Source organism: Eumetopias jubatus, unplaced genomic scaffold (genome assembly GCF_037043125.1).
Source record: "Eumetopias jubatus isolate StellerSeaLion01/CBP00866 unplaced genomic scaffold, mEumJub1_p1.0 scaffold_3, whole genome shotgun sequence".
Lineage (NCBI taxonomy): Eukaryota > Metazoa > Chordata > Mammalia > Carnivora > Otariidae > Eumetopias > Eumetopias jubatus.
In genome coordinates, this window is record NW_028274809.1 from 8247482 (window position 1) to 8264448 (window position 16967).

The 16967-nt window shown below is 58.2% G+C and overlaps 1 protein-coding gene across 1 annotated transcript; it reads right to left on the minus strand.

Moving 5' to 3' along the window:
- Positions 1-10442: 10442 nt before the first annotated feature.
- ALPI (alkaline phosphatase, intestinal) lies at positions 10443-13412 on the minus strand. The gene is made up of 11 exons (XM_028105269.1): positions 13343-13412; positions 13144-13260; positions 12928-13043; positions 12553-12727; positions 12302-12474; positions 11924-12058; positions 11762-11834; positions 11494-11628; positions 11216-11407; positions 10873-10995; positions 10443-10744 (listed from the first exon to the last, which is right to left on the minus strand). Exons 1-11 carry the CDS (start codon positions 13410-13412, stop codon positions 10443-10445), a joined length of 1611 nt encoding a protein of 536 aa, XP_027961070.1.
- Positions 13413-16967: the final 3555 nt, after the last annotated feature.

Consider the following 16967-nt stretch of genomic DNA (forward strand, 5'->3'; position numbering starts at 1 on the left):
GCCTGGCCGTCCGCCCGCATGAATTGTCTCCCTGCCAGCTGCCGGGGCAGGCATGCACCCGGCGCTGGGCTGCTCGGGGCGCCACCTGCCTTCTCAGCCCCTCCGGGACCTGGCCTTCCTGCCGTCCCTCACTTCAGGAGGGGCCCGGAGCAGGCATGAGGTTGGGCTCCAGGAGGGCCTGGGGCAGAGACGCCGGGGTCCCCAGCTTTGGCGCTAAGGAGCCAGACCCGCCCCCCCCCCCCCCGCCCGGCCAGGCCGGGTTGTACAGGTCCCACCTTCACTATGTTCTTGCCGCTGAGTCTGGTCAATAAAGTGCTGTGCTATCGCCTTGTTTTCTTCGGGGTCCCCAGAGCAGGTGGGGCTGGAGGGGCCCCTTTGTGGGGAGGCTCAGGCCCTTCACACAACGGGGACCCTGGACAAGACCTTGTCCCTTCCTGTCCCACCTCCCTGGTTCTTCTGTCTTTTCCCCCAACCTCCTGTTCCTCCCTCCCCTCTGCAGTCCTGCCTAGGCTCCTATCCAGTTCTGGGGGTACCCCCAGACCAGGCTCATGGGTGCCAGGACACCGAGCCAGTGGTCTGTACTCCCGTGTGACCCTGGGACTCACTTCCCCTGCGGGAGCTTCTGCAATGTCCCTTAGCCAGTCATGAGCCCAGGCCTTGGGCTCAGCATGTCCAAGAGAGGGGAGCCGGGAGCTGGGGGGCCAGTCCATGCAACATTGAGTCATCCTCCAGTCTGAAGAGGAGGCTCCAGGGATGAGAGAGAAAGGAGTGTTCAGGGGCGGGTGGTGACGCTCCAGGCGTGGCCCGTGGCGGGGCGGGAAGAGGAAGGGCTGCCCCATTGTGAACAGAAGGGTGGGGGTGCGGGGAGGACATCTGTGGAGCAGCCCCACTGGGTTATCCTAAGGTGTCCACGGTGAGGGGGGGGCCAATGGGCTTCCTGCCTTTCCTCCTCGGGTCTGTTTCTCTCACTTCAGGGACAGCCTACCCCCCCCCCCCCCCCCCCGTCCCCCAGCACCGCCTGGTGTGGCCCGTCCCCATCTCCCACTGCAGTGGCACATCTCTTGCCAGCGCAGCTCCTGTCAGGCTCAGGGAACGTCTGTCCCCATCTCAACCTGGAGTGACATTTAAAAAGCTCCCGAGTCTGAGCCTCGGGCACACCAACCTCGGGGAGTGAGAGACAGAAAGCACACGCGCGCCACCGCTGTTGCGCCATCGCTGATGCGGCCAGAGTAGAGGCAGGGAATTTTGTGGCCCCGGGGGTGGGGGCTCTGCAGAGAAGAGGCAGGAACCTAGAAGGACCCCATGGGAACAGGCTAGTTCCCCAAGGGCCAGGGGCTCTTCAGGAGACTGGGGAGGCTGCACTAATCAGGGCAGAGCTGCCCCTCAAGGGCAGAGGTGAGGCCCACAGGGACCGGGATCCTGGTGGAGGTGCTGTGCTTACGGACTACCTTGGTTTCCCCTCAAAGCCCCTTTCCCTCTGTGCTGGGCACGTGTGTACCGGATCTGTCAGCCGCTGCCGTACTACAACGTACCTCTGGCAGCTGGAGCAGGACAGTTCTCTCCTTGCCACCACCCGGGTGGGGCCTGGTGCCTGGGACCCTCCACACCCCACGCCACACCCCAGCCGACTGACGGGGGATCCTGGCGGGAATCGGAATCCCCGGGCCCAGCCCTTTTGCCCCCAGTGCCCCAGGGGCTCTCCCAGTTTCCTGGCTCCACCCAAGACCCATCCCTCCTGTCTCCCATCCTGCTCAGGGGAGGCCTGGGGGTGGGCGGCACCAGCAGGCCCACCAGGGTCACTTCCGCTCTATCTCAGGAAGGGGTGTGGAAGCCCAGTGCTGCTGGGGATGAGTCCCTCCTCCTTCCATCTGTGCCCAGCTGAGGGGGCCAGAGGGGCCTGGACTTGGGAGGTTGGATGGTGAGCCCCTGGGAGAGGATGAGTCTCCTGGTCTGGAGGCTGGTTCAGTGGGAAGCCAGAGAGCCTGTGGGACTTGGCCACTGGCCGGGAGCCTGATGCCCACGGTGTGTTCCAGCCGGGGGGCCCCCAACACACTGGCAGGACTGTGGTCTGGTGGCCTGTGAAGCCACCAGACACTCCTCAGCCCCATGACTCCTTGCCATGACTAGGGTCACACTGCTGTGTTAGGTGACGCAGCTCCCGAGCCCCTGGTGGCTATCCTGCACTCAGCGTCAGCCCTCTCTGTGTCCTGTTCAGAAGCCACACATTTGGTGCGGGTGTGGGCCGTTCGCGGTCTCGCAGGCCCTGTGCTAGCGGCCACAGCGAGGATTAGCGGACTGGTTCTGCGGGAGTGCAGGAGCCCAACCGGGTCTGCACGGCTGCCCGCTCGGCCTCAGTTTCCCAGGGTCTGTGTTAAGTGAAGGCCACGAGTGCAGAGAAGGTGCTTCGGGTGGTAATGGGGCAGGTTGTATGGGGCTGGCCCCACCCATCCCCCGGGGTGGGGCGGGGAGGGCGTCCTCAGCGCACGGCTCCCTAAGCGGTTAATAGCAGGGAAAGAAAGGAGGACAGTTCGCAGCTGCGTTGAAGCTTCCAGGTGTCTCCCCCGGGGGCCCATGCGCCGAGAGCGCCTCCTGGTTCCTGCCGTGGCCCAGGTTCTGCCATCCATGGCTTTGAGACCTTGAGCCCAGGGGTCACTGCTGGGTGACCTGGGCAAGTGACTCCCCCTCTCTGGGTCCCAGGAGCATCATGGCCATGAGGGGTGGGCCTGCCTGTGATGGATGGGTTGCTGTGAGCCGACCCTGCCCGCCCCCTGCCAGGCCTGCACTTGGATGGGTTGCTGTGAGCTGACCCTGCCCACCCCCCACCCCCACCCCCCCGCCAGACTTGCACGGCTGGCTGCCTCAGTGGTGTCAGCCAGACTCCAAGGCTTTGGGGCCAAGCAGGCTGTGAGCACCCTCGGTCTGGGGCACCCAGTCTGTACACATCTGGGAAGGACTGGAAGCCAGCTGGGGAGGTGTGCCCAAGCTTCCCTGCCTAGGGTCTCTGGCAGCCCTGGGGTTTCTGTGGCACCCAGGAAGAGGCATGGGGTGCCTGGTGCCACTGAGCAGCCATAAGCCCCAGGCCTTTCTAACCAGCTCGGGGGAGCTGGATTCAAGTTTCTGCTGTCCCTTTGGCTGCTTCTGTGCTGACCCAGATGCCCAAGGCTCTGGGGAGCCCCGGGGGCCCCCACTTGTGAGGTGCCCTAGATGCAATATTATTAAATGGCTTGAGCCCCCATTCTAAAAATGTTGCGAAGCCCAGGTCCTCCATATGCAGGTACCTCTGGGGTGGGTTCTCAGGGGACTTAGGTTTCTCTTCATGCCTCCTTTCCCACCGCTAGGCCCCCTCTGCTCCCCGTTCCTTCCCCCCCAGGGGGCCCACATGAGACTGGGTGGAGTCACAGACTTTACTGAAGCTTTGGGGTGCCCGAGGGGCCCTTTCTGTGCCTCCTCTCCTTGCTCCCCTTCTGGATACTTCCCCCTCCCCCAAGTGGGCCTGAGAAACCCACTTCCTCTGGTTTTGTTAAAAAGAGCAATTCCCCCTTCCCCCTGCAGGCTCCAGGCTGGTCAGAGGTGTCCCCCTGGGCCACCCAGCAGCAGGACAGGGCAGGCGGCAGGGTGTGCCAGCCCAGCAGCCTCCGCTGGCCCCACAGCTTCTGTGGGGGCCTGGACTACTGGTATTTGGACGGCACGTCACTGAGCCAAGTCTGTCTGAGGAGAGCGCCTCCCCAGCAGCATCCACTGGGTCACCGGCCTTGTCTGCAAACTGCCGGGGATGGGGACTCCCAGGTCCCAAGCCGCCCTCCCTTTGGGGGAGGCCCCTGCCCTGTGACTGCCCCGACCACAGGGGGCTCCCCCTTCCGCTCTCCCGGGCAGCCCGCGCAGGCCTGGCGGTGCCCAGAAGGCTGCACGGGCCCAGCGTTCGACCCCGAGGCCCAGGTGCCTCTGAGCGGCCCCAGCATGAGCTCATCAGGTCGGAGGCGAATGAGGCGGCGCCGGGCTCGCCCACCCCAGCGGCCGCCCGCGGGGGCCCAGCCAGTGGCTCAGGCTGATTCACTGGGCGGCAGGCAGCTCGGATCCCCGAGCCACTGCTACATGATGCCGTTACGCCGCAGTTCGCCTTGTCTAGAGTTTGCATAAATAATAATAAAAAAAGACCCCTCCCACCTTCCTGCGGGACCAGAACGTCGCAGGGACTGCTGACAGGGATCTGCAGGGAGGGGCCTGCACGCCGCCGTTTCTCTCTCACCTGAGCAGCCGAGGGCAGGGGGGGAGGGGAGAGCCACACTGGCTGGTAAGGGGACTTGCAAGGCTGCTGAGCAAAGGAAGGGCAAGGACAGGGTGCCCTGCGGGGCCTGGATGGTCCCGGGGAGGGGGTGGACGGTGGGTGGCCTCACCCTTTGGGACCGGGGCGGGGGGGCAGGGGGGGCAGCTGTTTCCTCCCTGAGGGGCGGCTAGGGAGCCTCACAGTTGGTCCCTGGGCCCTGCGCCTGGCACGTTGGCACGGCCTGGGCTTCCCCAGGGACAAGGTTACACCAAGGGGACCCCCGGCTGCCTGCTGTCAGTGCTCTGGCCTGCTCTGGGCAATGCAGCAAATGCTGAAGCTCTGTTCAGTCGGGGGAAGCAGGCCCTGGGCCACTTTAGATCGGAGGGTGCCGTTGAAAATACCGCACAGCTTCCTGGAGGCCTGCGGGGGGGGGGGCACCCGGAGACAGGGATTGGGGGTGGCAGCCTCACAGGGACAAGGGCCTGGCATGCAGATGCTCCCCAGGTGGGGACACTTGTTTCTGGAAAGGGGAGGTGGGCGGCTCACAGCATCAGATGGGAATGTCAGCCTCAAGGTCAGGACAAGGGCACATCTGGCATCCTGTCTGGGGCCTCCTGGGAGATGGCGTGCCTGTTTCTCCCCAGCGTGACACAGCCTGGAGCAGCCGCCTGAGCCGCGTTGGGCTGGGTATGGGGCACTCCAGGAGCGGGGGGCCGTGGGCCGAGGGGACTGGACCTGTGGCATCCTCCGGGCCGCTGTCTGAGCCCTGCCAGTGGAGACGTACCTGTAGCCATTGGGGGCTGTTTAGCCTGAGTTCTGTCCGGAGTCCCTCATCTGCTTAAAGGGACATTGGGCCTTCCTGAGCGCCTGTCGTGTGCTGGGCGCTGCCATCCTTAATCCATCTGCGGCCTTGCCACGACCCTGAGCAGGACCACCCTAACGTGAGAATCAGGATGTTCATATTTAACATTGAGTTCCCTGCTGGCCCCTGTACCCTGTCATCTGGGCACCCACCCCTGACTTGGCTGCGGATGTCCTAGGGGACGAGAATGAGGGTGTTCAGGGAGGGACACCCCCTCCAGTGAGGGGCATCCCCTCCCCGTTTGCTCACTGCACGTTCTTCATGATGTATTAGAGTTTAGTGTGTCTGCCTAAACGGATTTATGGATAATGCGGTCTCGTTTTATTTTATTTTTTTTAAAGATTTTATTTATTTATTCATGAGAGACAGAGAGAGTGAGAGGGAGGGGGGCAGAGGGAGAAGCAGGCTTCCCGTGGAGCAGGGAGCCCGATGCGGAACTCGATCGCAGGACCCTGGGATCATGACCTGAGCCGAAGGCAGACACTTAACCATCTGAGCCACCCAGGCGCCCTATGTGGTCTAGTTTTAAACAAACAAATCCTCCAAAACCAATCAAGCAGCTTCCAAAAGAGTCCTGTAAAGAAATTGCAAATAATGCAGATAAGCCCCACGGGGTAAGCAAGCCCCCAGAAGTGGCAGCAACGACACATCCTCCCTCCTGACACAGTCTCGTCGCCATTACCCACGGTGCAGACCTGAGGAGAAATTAGCCCCCGATATACAAAATAAACAAAACCGAGCCAGGCTGCTGGTGCCTTGAGATGCTAGTCAACAGCAGCATGAAGAAATCCTCGTGGACAGCGAGGCATTTAAAAACTAAGCTTTCAGAACATGGAGACAAACCCCCGCAATTCTTTGCCCAGCGATGTTTAAAGTGAGGTGCTTTTCAACTCAGTACTTTTTGGATGTTTCCCTAAGCAATGCTAAATATTTGGAAAGCTCTTTTAAAGTTTCTTGCATAATAGCAGGAGACAAAAAACACCTACCACCAGGCACTTAGTTTTTTTTTCTGCCGCAGTAAAAATGGCAGAAACAATGAACAGAAAATGATCTGTCGACAAACCGAAAGGCATTTCCTTGTCAGCAAATACTGTTGAAAGATGTAGAGAAAACACTACCACAGATTGGAAGGAAGTGTTAGCGCAAATTACCCAGTGTGGGAGGTTTGCTGCACGGTTTCCACACATCTCAGTTTAAGGTATCTGCTGGGTTCTGGTCCAGTAATGAAATACACAAACCGTGTGTGTGTGTGTGTGTGTGTGTGTGTGAATCAGGAAAGGAAAGATATAGCAGAGAATATATGTGCCCAACAGTGAATGCCTTGTTTACTAGGAACAATTGCAAACAGGGGAAAACAGTGTCAGGGTACTCCCCCGCCCCAATGGAACAGCTACCGGGGAAGGAGTTTTTAGAGGATTCTGGATGAGGGAAAGGTATAGTGATAGCAGCACCTCCAAAACTCATGCACTGGCCCATCCTGTCAAACCACTGAAGGAAAGAACCAGAAGCCAGAGGTCAAATAAAAGGTTACAGGAGCCCTCAGTGGTGTTAACTTTATAAAGTCAAGGTTCTAGCAGAGTAGAATCTTTATGATACTAGGCAATAAGATTGGGTGTGACCAGGAAAACTTCCAGACCACACAGAACGAGTCATCTTTTTTTTTTTTTTAAAGATTTTATTTATTTATTAGAGAGAGCGCGTGCACACAAGCAGGGGGAGTGGGAGAGGGAAAAGCAGGCTCCCCACTGAGCAGGGAGCTCCATGCGGGACTCGATCCCAGGACCCTGGGATTATGACTTGAGCTGAAGGCAGATGCTTAACCGACTGAGCCACCCAGGTGCCCCAGAACGAGTCATCTTTATGGCAAAGAATCGAAAAGGGCTGTCATGAATCCCCCTCCCTCTCTTTCCTCTGAGCTTGCCCTCCTTTTGAAGGCCAAGGTGCTGGCATTTCTTGAGGAGACAAGAGCTAACAGTTTTAGGCACCCAGGAAAATTATTGGAAAAATAGATTCACCTTTGCTGCAGCTGCCCCTCCCAGGTAAAGATGTTGAAACAAATGTTTGAAAATGTTTCCATGGACACACAATTTTGTGGCTAACGATGTGTTTGACTCACAAAACCTACACATTAAAAAAAAAAAAACTTGGGGGCGCCTGGGTGGCTCAGTTGGTTGGGCGACTGCCTTCGGCTCAGGTCATGATCCTGGAGTCCCGGGATCGAGTCCAAATCGGGCTCCCTGCTCAGCAGGGAGTCTGCTTCTCCCTCTGACCCTTTTCTCTCTCGTGCTCTCTCTCATTCTCTCTCTCTCAAATAAATAAATAAAATCTTTAAAAAAATAAAAATAAAAATAAAAAAGATTTAAAAAAAACTTGGAAGCAAAAACGATTTTTAAAAAATTTAGTTGTAATTTCCATGCCGTAAAATTCACTCATTTAAAGTGTAAATTCAGTGGTTTTCAGGATATTAAAAGTGGTGTGCAACCATTATCACTAACCCCAGAATAATCTGTTTTTTTAAACCTGTAGAGTTTTACATTTTTAAAATTTCATTTTTTTAAGTAAACTCTACCCCCAACGTGGGTCTTGAACTTACATACTTACGACCCACAAATCAAGAGTCGCATGCTCTACCCACTGAGTCAGCCAGGTGCCCCTAAACCTGTAGAGTTTTATTTATTTATTTTTAAAGATTTCATTTATTTATTTGAGAGAGGGAGAGAGAGAGAGAGAGCATGCATGAGAAGGGTGGAGGGGCAGAGGGAGAGGGACAAACAGACTCCCTGCAATTCGGGGCTCCATCCCAGGACGCCGGGATCATGACCTGAGCTGAAGGCAGATGCTTAACGACTGAGCCACCCAGGCACCCCAAACTGTGGAGTTTTAAAATGTAGTTTCCTTGGGTTTTGAACCCATTTATGAAACATAAACATGCAACACCTTCCCATTGGCTTGTAAGACCAAGTAATTGACAACAGGGAAGACAGAATTATAGCAGCTGGATTTTATCAAGTCCTTGCATGACTGGTGGATGGAGTTTAAAAATGAGTATGATGCATGAGAGACTATGGACTCTGAGAAACAAACTGAGGGTTTTAGAGGGGAGGGGGGTGGGGGGTGCGTTAGCCTGGTGATGGGTATTAAAGAGGGCACGTATTGAATGGAGCACTGGGTGTTATACGCAGACAAAGAATCATGGAACACTACATCAAAAACTAATGATGTAATGTATGGTGATTAACATAATAAAATAAAATAAAAATAAAAATGAGTATGATGGCTTAGCGAGCCTAGCTAATGATGCCCTTTTTCCATTCAGCTCCAATATTTTTGTGACAGCTACTAAGGTCCAAAATTGAAATAAACTGCCCCGAGGGCCATGTCTTCAAATCGATGTTTTACAGTGCAAAATCAAGATTTTAGTAAATAAGAATTGTAACGACTCAGTATGGTGACAGATGGTAACTGGACTTACTGTGGTGGCCATTTCTTATTGTACATATATATCGAATCACTGTGTTGGACACCTGAAACTAATACAATATTGTATGTCAATTATTCTTCAATTTTTAAAAAGATTTTAGTAAAGAAGAAAGCATAATCATATTGATATTTCTAGTGAGAGCAAAATGCTTTTTTTGCACCTTTGCAAATGTACAAATAAATTTGTAATTTTGTAAAATTTATTTAAAAAATAGCTGATTTAACTTTCATAAGTTCTTTTCAGTGTTCCCCCAGGGTGGGTTAGCTACTCAACGAGTGCGACTATATTGGAGTGGGTGCTCCAGAATATTTTTGGATGGAGGTCAGAAATGTTTGGAGTCTGCACCTCCCCTCTGGTTTCCCAGCTCCCACCCTATACCCCCTTCCGGAAAACAAAACAAAACTCTTATCCCTAAAATAATGAGTGATATTTTCCAAGATTCAGGTCATGTTATGCCCCTGCTCAAAGCTTTCCAATCACATACCACACTTTGGATAAAGTTCAAACTCCTCACCCACCTGCTCCCATCGTTATGTCTCAGGTTTTACCCACTCCCCTACTCCACCCCAACTCTCTGATCCAGCTATAGGCCCGGAATAGCACTTACTGATTGCTGCCTCAGGGCCTTTGCATGGCTCTTCCTCCTGCATTACTCAAGCCCTCACTTCCCTGTCTCCGCTCCACTGTCTGCTCCTCAGGCAGCCCCTCCCTGGTCTGAATGATCCACCCGTCCCCTCACTCACAGACATCCCTCTGTGCTCCCATATGCCAATGATTTTTCTTTCTAGAACATATCACTACTGGCATTACATGGCATAACAGTTTATTTGATTATTGCTTTGTCTCTCTCAGTAGAATAGAGGCCCCCGGAGGAGAGGGAATCTCCTCTCTTCACAGATCTGTGCCCAGCACCCAGATGGTCTCCCGGAGGGAGCAAGGGTAGCTCTAGGGCTGCCTGCTCTGCATGCTCCTTGGGTCTCCCAGCCTGGAATGGGCACTGGGCGGGGGGGGGGGGGGGGGGTGAACATCAGCAGCTAAGTGACTTGGGACAAGTCTCTCCGTTCCGTGTCAGCATCTCTTCTCTGTGTACCGCTGGCCCTCAGGAGGTGCCCATGGTGGATGGTACGGCACCCCGGCCCCAGCAGCCTCCTCAGCCAGTAAGGTGGCTGCAGGGACGGTTGCGGGGGTGACAGGAAGCCACCTTTTTCCGGGCACCCTGACATGCCCGAGTCCTCGGGTCCCCAAGGTGCTGTGAAGACTGAGGCCAAGAAACGGGTGTGCTGCAGGGTCTGGGCGAGTCGTGGCCCTGCCGGGGACGCCTCTGGCATGGTGCCCGCCTGGTCCTCGGGCAGAGCCTGGTGGTCGGAGCCCCCCGCCCGTCCTTACCCTGGCGCTGAGGTTGGGAGTGGAGAGTCGAGAACAGCCAATGGGGGGCCGTGGCTGCCCCGGAAAGCCGCCATCGCGGCCCGCGGGGCGCCGGGGCCTCCCGCGCCATCGGGCTGAAGGTCTGGGGAGGGGCCCGCGCTGGGGGGCTCCGGGGGCGGGGCCTAGGACTGGAGGCGGGGCAGGGCGGGGCCTGGGACTGGAGGTGGGAGGTGGAGGGGGCGGAGGGGCGGGGGCGGGGCCTGGGACTGGAGGTGGGAGGTGGAGGGGGCGGAGGGGGCGGAGGGGGCGGAGGGGGCGGAGGGGGCGGAGGGGGCGGAGGGGCGGGGGCGGAGGGGGCGGGGGCGGAGGGGGCGGAGGGGCGGGGGCGGGGCCTGGGGCTGGAGGTGGGATGCGGTGGAGGTGGGATGCGGTGGAGGTGGGAGGCGGAGAGCGGGCTGGGATCCTGGCGGTCAGGGCGCGGCGCCCGCCAGCAGCCCCAGCAGCAGCGTCCCGGCCAGCAGCGGCAGCGTCGGCGGCGCAGCGGCCGGGCCGGGGAGCGCGGCGTCGGTGGGAGAGGCCGAGGGCGGCAGGCCGCAGTCGGTGTAGGGCTCGAGGCAGGCGGCGAAGGCCATGACGTGCGCCACGAAGCTCTGCTCCTGCACGCCGTGCACCAGGTGCGCCTGCGGGCCGCGCGCGAACACCGCCACGTCCTCGCCGCCGTGGGTCTCGGACAACAGGGGCGCCACGGCCTGCTGCTTGTACGCGGGGTCCGCTGGCCGGAGGGTAGGGCTTCAGGGCCGGCAGGGCGGGCGGCCTCCCCCTTCCGCGAGGTCCCCACCGAGCCCCCCAACCCCTCGCCCCCGCAACCCCCCGACCGCCCCGCTGGCCCCCGGCGCTCACTGCTCTGTGCGTCGCTGACGTTGGGCCGGGAGTTCCCGGTGAGCGCGAAGTGGGCGCCGGGGCCGTTGCCATAAAGGATGGAGGTGTAGGTCTTGTTGTCTACGGCTATGCTGGGGGCCAGCCCTGCGGGGAGGAGGGCCCTGCTGAGCACACCGACGACAGCTAGGGGGCCCCCTGCGTGCCCAGCCTGGGTTGCCAACGCGCTGGCCAAATCCTCACACGCACCCGACAAGGCAGTGGCTACTACCCCATTTGACAGGCGAGGAAACTGAGACTCAGAGCCATTTCTGCCATATAATTTGGGAAACAGCACCTGCCACCGCAGATGGAGCTCCCTGCCTACCGAAAATGGAGCTCCCTCGCAGTGTGTAGCCACCAAAAGAGAAGACGTGAGAGTGGTCAGCGGTGACAAGGGTCAGGGTGTCCTTCTCGCTTGTGATCTGGCTGGCCTTGTCGATGGCAGAATCGAACATGACGGCCTCGGTCAGTGCCAGATAAGCCGTGCCGTCGTGATGACCGTGGTCGATGCGGCCTCCTGCAAGCAGGACGCTTGGAAGGTGGACAATGCCCAAACGCCCTGACCATTCCCACTCCCCTGCTGGGCAAGGGGCTGCCACTCACCCTCCACGAAGAGGTAGAAGCCACGAGGGTTCCTGCTCAGCAGGCGCACGGCCACCTCTGTCATCTCCATCAGGGACGGGTCCTGGGTCTGGTTTCGGTGGACCTCGTATTTGGTGTCTCCTGGCTCAAAGAGGCCTGTGGGAAAGGGGGCTGGTGGTGACTGGCTGGGGAGTGGGGAGGGTCCGTGGCCTGAACATCTGTGTATCTGCTTGGCTTCCTGAGGACCCGGGAGGCCAGGGCAGGGAAGAGGGGCGTCTGGGGTCATTACCCATGAGGTGTGTTACAGAGGGGTCCCGGGATGCTTCCATGAGCGCCGTGCGATTCCACACATACCGGGCACCCTGGGAGGGGTGGAACCAAGCCTCACCTCAGTCCATAGCCCTCTCATCCTTGTCTCTGTGTACCCCTTGCACCTGCCAGCCCCCATCACCTGGTACTTGGCCTGCCACTCCTGCACCAAGTTCCGCCCATCCAACCTGATTCCGTTCTGTTTGGTGTCACTTGGATACTCAGGGTCTGGAGTCCCCTTGGGGAACATGTACTTTCGGCCTCCGCCCAGGATCACCTGTAGCCAAAGGATTAGGCAGGTGGACTCGGGCTTGGCTGGCCCTTTGCTCCCTTCTCAGACAGCGCCTAGCTCCCCTGCCAGGTCTGTGGGTATGGTCTGGCCCCAGCTGTACCTTCTCCACCACCACCCTCCTTCCCCAAGCTCCTGGAGACCCTGCCAGGCCCCAGGGCTCAGGCTGTCAGCCGCCCGGGACTGTGGCCCCGGGCCGGCACCCCACGCCCCTTGCCCTTCATGTCTCACATCAATATCCATGTTGGAGATGAGCTGCTGGGCGATGTCCTGGCATCCCTCCTCCCGCGCCTTGTCGGGCATGTTGGCGTCTGAGTACCAGTTGCGGTTCACTACGTGCGCGTAGGAGCCTGCTGGCGACGCATGCTGCACCCTCGTAGTGGTCACCACCCCCACCGACTTCCCTGAGGGTGGTAGAGGTCAGGGTGAGCCCCCGAGCTCTCTCATCCTGCCTCTGCCCGCCAAGCTGGCCCCAAGCCCACCTGCTTTCTTGGCCCGGTTCATCACAGAAGTGACCTCATTGCCACGTGTTGTGTTACACTGGTTCCAGCGGGCAGCTGCGCTCACGCCAATGGTCTGGTAGTTGGCCTTGACCCCGCACAGGTAGGCCGTGGCAGTGCCTGCGCTGTCTGGCACCTGTCTGTCCACGTTGTATGTCTGGGGACAGAGACACCCTCAGCTCCCTCCATGATACTGTCAGACACCCAAGATCCCGACCCAGGCCCCGGGGCCCACCCTCACCGCCCTGGTGCCCTTGACTCAGGCTCCAACCCTCCTGCGGTTTCCCCTCCTGCCGCCCTCCTGAGCCCCACCCCAACCCTCTGGTGGGGAGCACCCTGAGGCCACCCAGCCCTTACCTTGGACAGAGCCAGGTACGGAAAGTGGTCCATGGCCAGGGGTGTCTCAGGTCCCAGGTGCTTATTCATTTGCCCCTTTAGGATCCGAGTGGCTGTCACCGTGGGCACCCCCATCCCTGAAGGAGCACACCTTGTCAGGCCCGAATCCGCAGGGTTCGGTGCCTGGGTGCCAGGGCTGTGGGAGCCACAGGGCATGGCCAGGCCTTGCACACTCACCGTCCCCCAAGAAGAGAATGAGGTTCTTAGCAGCTGTCTGGATGGGCTGCAGCTTCTTCGCAGTGTCCAGGGCCTGGGCCGCCTGGCGGTTCCAGAAGGCTGGGTCCTCCTCCTCAACTGGCCGAGTGGAGAGGGGAGGCCAGGTCAGTCTCGGGGGAATGCCCCGTGTGTGGGGGGCAGCTGGGAGGTGCCTCATTACCTGGGATGATGCCGAGGGCCAGCCACGGCCTCAGGCCCAGGAGCAGCAGCAGCACGCAGGCCCCCTGCATGCCTGGCGGAGGGCGGAGGGCGGCGGGCGGCAAGGCCAGGGCTCCGGGCGGGCTGGGGCCCCGGGGGTTCCAGAACGTGGGCACCGGCTGCTGTACGAGCCGCCGGGGCTTCGGTCCGGGCAGGACTTTGGCCCGGGCTGTAAAAGGCTCCGGGTCCCTCCCCTTGCCCCGCGTGGCCACCCAGACCCCGCCCCGCCCTGTGACTTGAAGTCCTGCGGGCAGAAGGGACATGGCAGGGTGTGGCCGAGCAAGCCCCAGGGCAGGGGGCCTGGAGAGGGCAGGTCTGTCCAGCACAGGATAATCCCAGCTGTCACCCTAAGGGAGCGCGGGGGATCGGGGGCACGTCCCCTTTGGGGAAGGAGCATTTGCCGTGTCCCCATAGGGGCCAGTCCCAACCCTTTGCTCACAGTCTGGTGGGAGAACTGTTAACTCCTACGTTCACCTCGTTTGTTCAGTGCTGAAAGCCAGCTTTGGGCAGGCTCCGTCGGGGTGGGAAGCACGCAGCCTGGGCCAGGGGCCTGGGTCTGGCTTCCTGATGCTGCGAGGCCCCGAGACAGGGCAAAGGAGGCATGTGGTGCCTGGTCCTTCTGACCCGGCTTGGTGTGGGCAGGTGGGGAAGGGGTTGGGCTCAGAGCGCGCCCAGGAGCCTGGACCCAGACTTCTTGTGCTGTGGAAAAGGGTAGGACTGGTGGTGACGGCACGGAACCTCATCTGTGTGTTTGAATACTGAGAGCCAGGCCGGCCTTGTGGGGTACGTGCATGCGCGCGCGCGTGTGCATGAATGTGGGGCAGGCAGGGGTGGGGCCCAGTGTGCGTGAGCTTGATCTCTGCTCCCTTGGACGCGCAGGTAGAACCCAGGGTGAGTCTTTTCTCTCCAGGGGCCACGCATACCCATAGGTGCAACTTCTGTTAGGGGGCTAAGAGGTTTCAGTAGCCAGGCTGGTTCAAAGCCTTCCTCCAATCCAGCCATCACACTTTCTGGGTGTCTATCCAAAAGAATTCAAAGCAAGGTCTAGAGAGATATTTGCACCCTCATGTTGATAGCAGCATTGTTCACAGTAGCCAAAAGGGCCAAGCAACTCAAGTGTCCATCACCAGGTGAATGTATAAACAAGATGCTGTCCATCCAAGTAACGGAATATTATTCAGCCTTAAAAAGGGAGAGCATCCTGTCACACGCTACACCACAGATGAACCCTGAGGACATGATGCTAAGTGGCAGAAGGACAAACGCTGGGTGACTTGACTTAGACTAGGTATCTGAAGTTGTCAAATGCACAGAACCGGTTGCCAGGGGCCAGGAAGAGGGGGCCCCGGGGGGGGGTTGTTTGGTGGGTACAGAGTTTCAGTTTTGAAGATGGAAACTTTCTGGAGAGCTGCTGTACAATGGTGTGAATACGCTTACCTCTACTGAACGAGACAAATGGTTATGATGGTAACTTTTATGTGGTGCTTTTCACCACGATTTTTAAAATATCCAAAGAAGAAAAACCTTCCTCCCGGCTCTGCCCACCCCAGCAGACCATGTAGCTCTGTTCTGCGCTCTGGCCTCCTCACCACCTGAGCCGTGCGTTTGGTCCCCAAAACCAGGGCGACCGTCCTGGCCACCCGTGTCTCCCTGCCCAGCCCCCTTCTGCTCAAGCAGCTTGCCAAGCACACTGACCTGGCTGTCCTCTAAATCTGGGGAGAGATACCGCCTTGGGAGGCATCCTTCCTGGCCCCTGGATTGTCCCCATAGCTCCTTCTGTCCCCTGGATTGGCTTGCTGTGTTAGGGAAATTCTTGGCTAAAGGTCGGGGGAGACTAACTTCTGGGCAGGTCCTTAATTAATTAATTGGTTCTTCCAACAGGCTTTAGGTGAAAGGTTTGTTACTGCAAGATTAGTCTTTCTTCCAGTAAATTCCCCATACCCTTTCTCAATTGGATTATTTTTTTTTTTAGCGAGGGAGGGAGAGTGAGCAAGAGAGCTTCTGGTGCAAGCGGAGGGGGAGGGGCAGAGGGAGAGAGAGAGAGAATCTTACGCAGGCTCCACCCCCAGTGCAGAGGCCAACTGAGGACTCCATCTCAGACTCTGAGATCATGACCGGAGCCAAAACTAAGAGTCAGGCACTTAACCGACTGAGCCCCCCCGGGCGCTCCCCACCAAACCCTTTTTCAATTGGAATTTTTGACATAACTTATAGACTCACATGCAGTTGAAGAAATAATACAGAGATCCCCTGTATGCTGCCCAATTTCCCCCAGTGGTGCAATCCACAGATTTTCAGATTTCTATTCGGATTCCGTCCCCCCCCCCCCGCCCCTTCACATGTACTTCATTCGCGTGGGTGTGTAAGTTCTACACTATCTTGTCACGTGTGTGGGTTCATAAACACCACTGTGGTTGAGATACGGAACAGCTCCAACCCCACAGACAGGAACAGATGGTTTTATAACCGCCTCACCTGCCCCCCACACCCCTACTCCGTCCCTAGCCCCTCTCCTGCATTTCTAAAATGTTGTCATTTCAAATAAGTTACATAAATGGAATCCTGCAATCTTTTGGAGTTGGTTTTTTTCACTCAGCGTAATTCCCTGGAGATTCATCCAAACACGGATCAATAGTTGACTCCTTTGTATTACTGAGTGTCTTCTGTGGGATGGCAGACCACAGTGTTTAACTATTCCCACGTCCAAGGGCAGACATCTAGGCTGATTCCAGTTGGGGCGATTATGAATAAGGCTGCCGTGAATATTCATTCAGGTTTTTTGGGGGGACATGCGTTTTCATTTCTCTGTAATAAACACCAGGGGTGCAGCTGCTAGTGCTTCTTACGGTGACATGAAGTAGTCATCAGTTGTGATCGGCCTTGGTTTCTTGTGAATTTTGTCGTGTGCCTGAGCGGGACTGGAGATCGAACATACACGACTTGTCACTGGTGGTAAACAAAGTCTGTTTGTCCACATTTGCAGCCTGCTGCCCTGACGTGGCTGCACGGGGCCACCGGGGCACTGTGCTCTGAGTCAGGCAGCACCTTTGGGCCTGAGTCACCTGTGATGCATCTGGTTATAGTCCTTCCTCTGGGGCCCGGGATTACAAGTCAGCGGGCAGCAAGCTCTTTCTGGTGTGGAGTAAGAGATGATGCCTCTTGGGGTTACTGTCACCCGGGCCAGGGGCTGCCTGGCTCTGTGCAGCCGGCAGTCTGCTTGTCCTGGTCTGCCTGCTCCCTGGGAAGGAAGGGCTTGTCCTGTAGGGCCCCATCTGGAGCCCCAGCACCCTCCACCGTTGTCCTCGTTCACCCCCAGAGGCTGTCCGGCCGTGTCCCAGCCCCCAGTGCAGGGTGCATGTCGGCTTGGCCAGGGGCAGGGTGATGCGGAGCCCAGCCCCGTAGCAGCTGCCGCCCACCGACCCACGGAGGGATGGCCTCTTGCTGCCTCCTGCCCTCCTGATCTCACAATGACACTCCCTGCCCCACCTTGGGAAACGTAGTGAGAGCCCTGCCGGGGGGGGGGGGGGGGGGGATGGCAGGAGCTGGGAACAACCCAGCTGGGATCGGGTGTGAGCCCAAAACAGGAG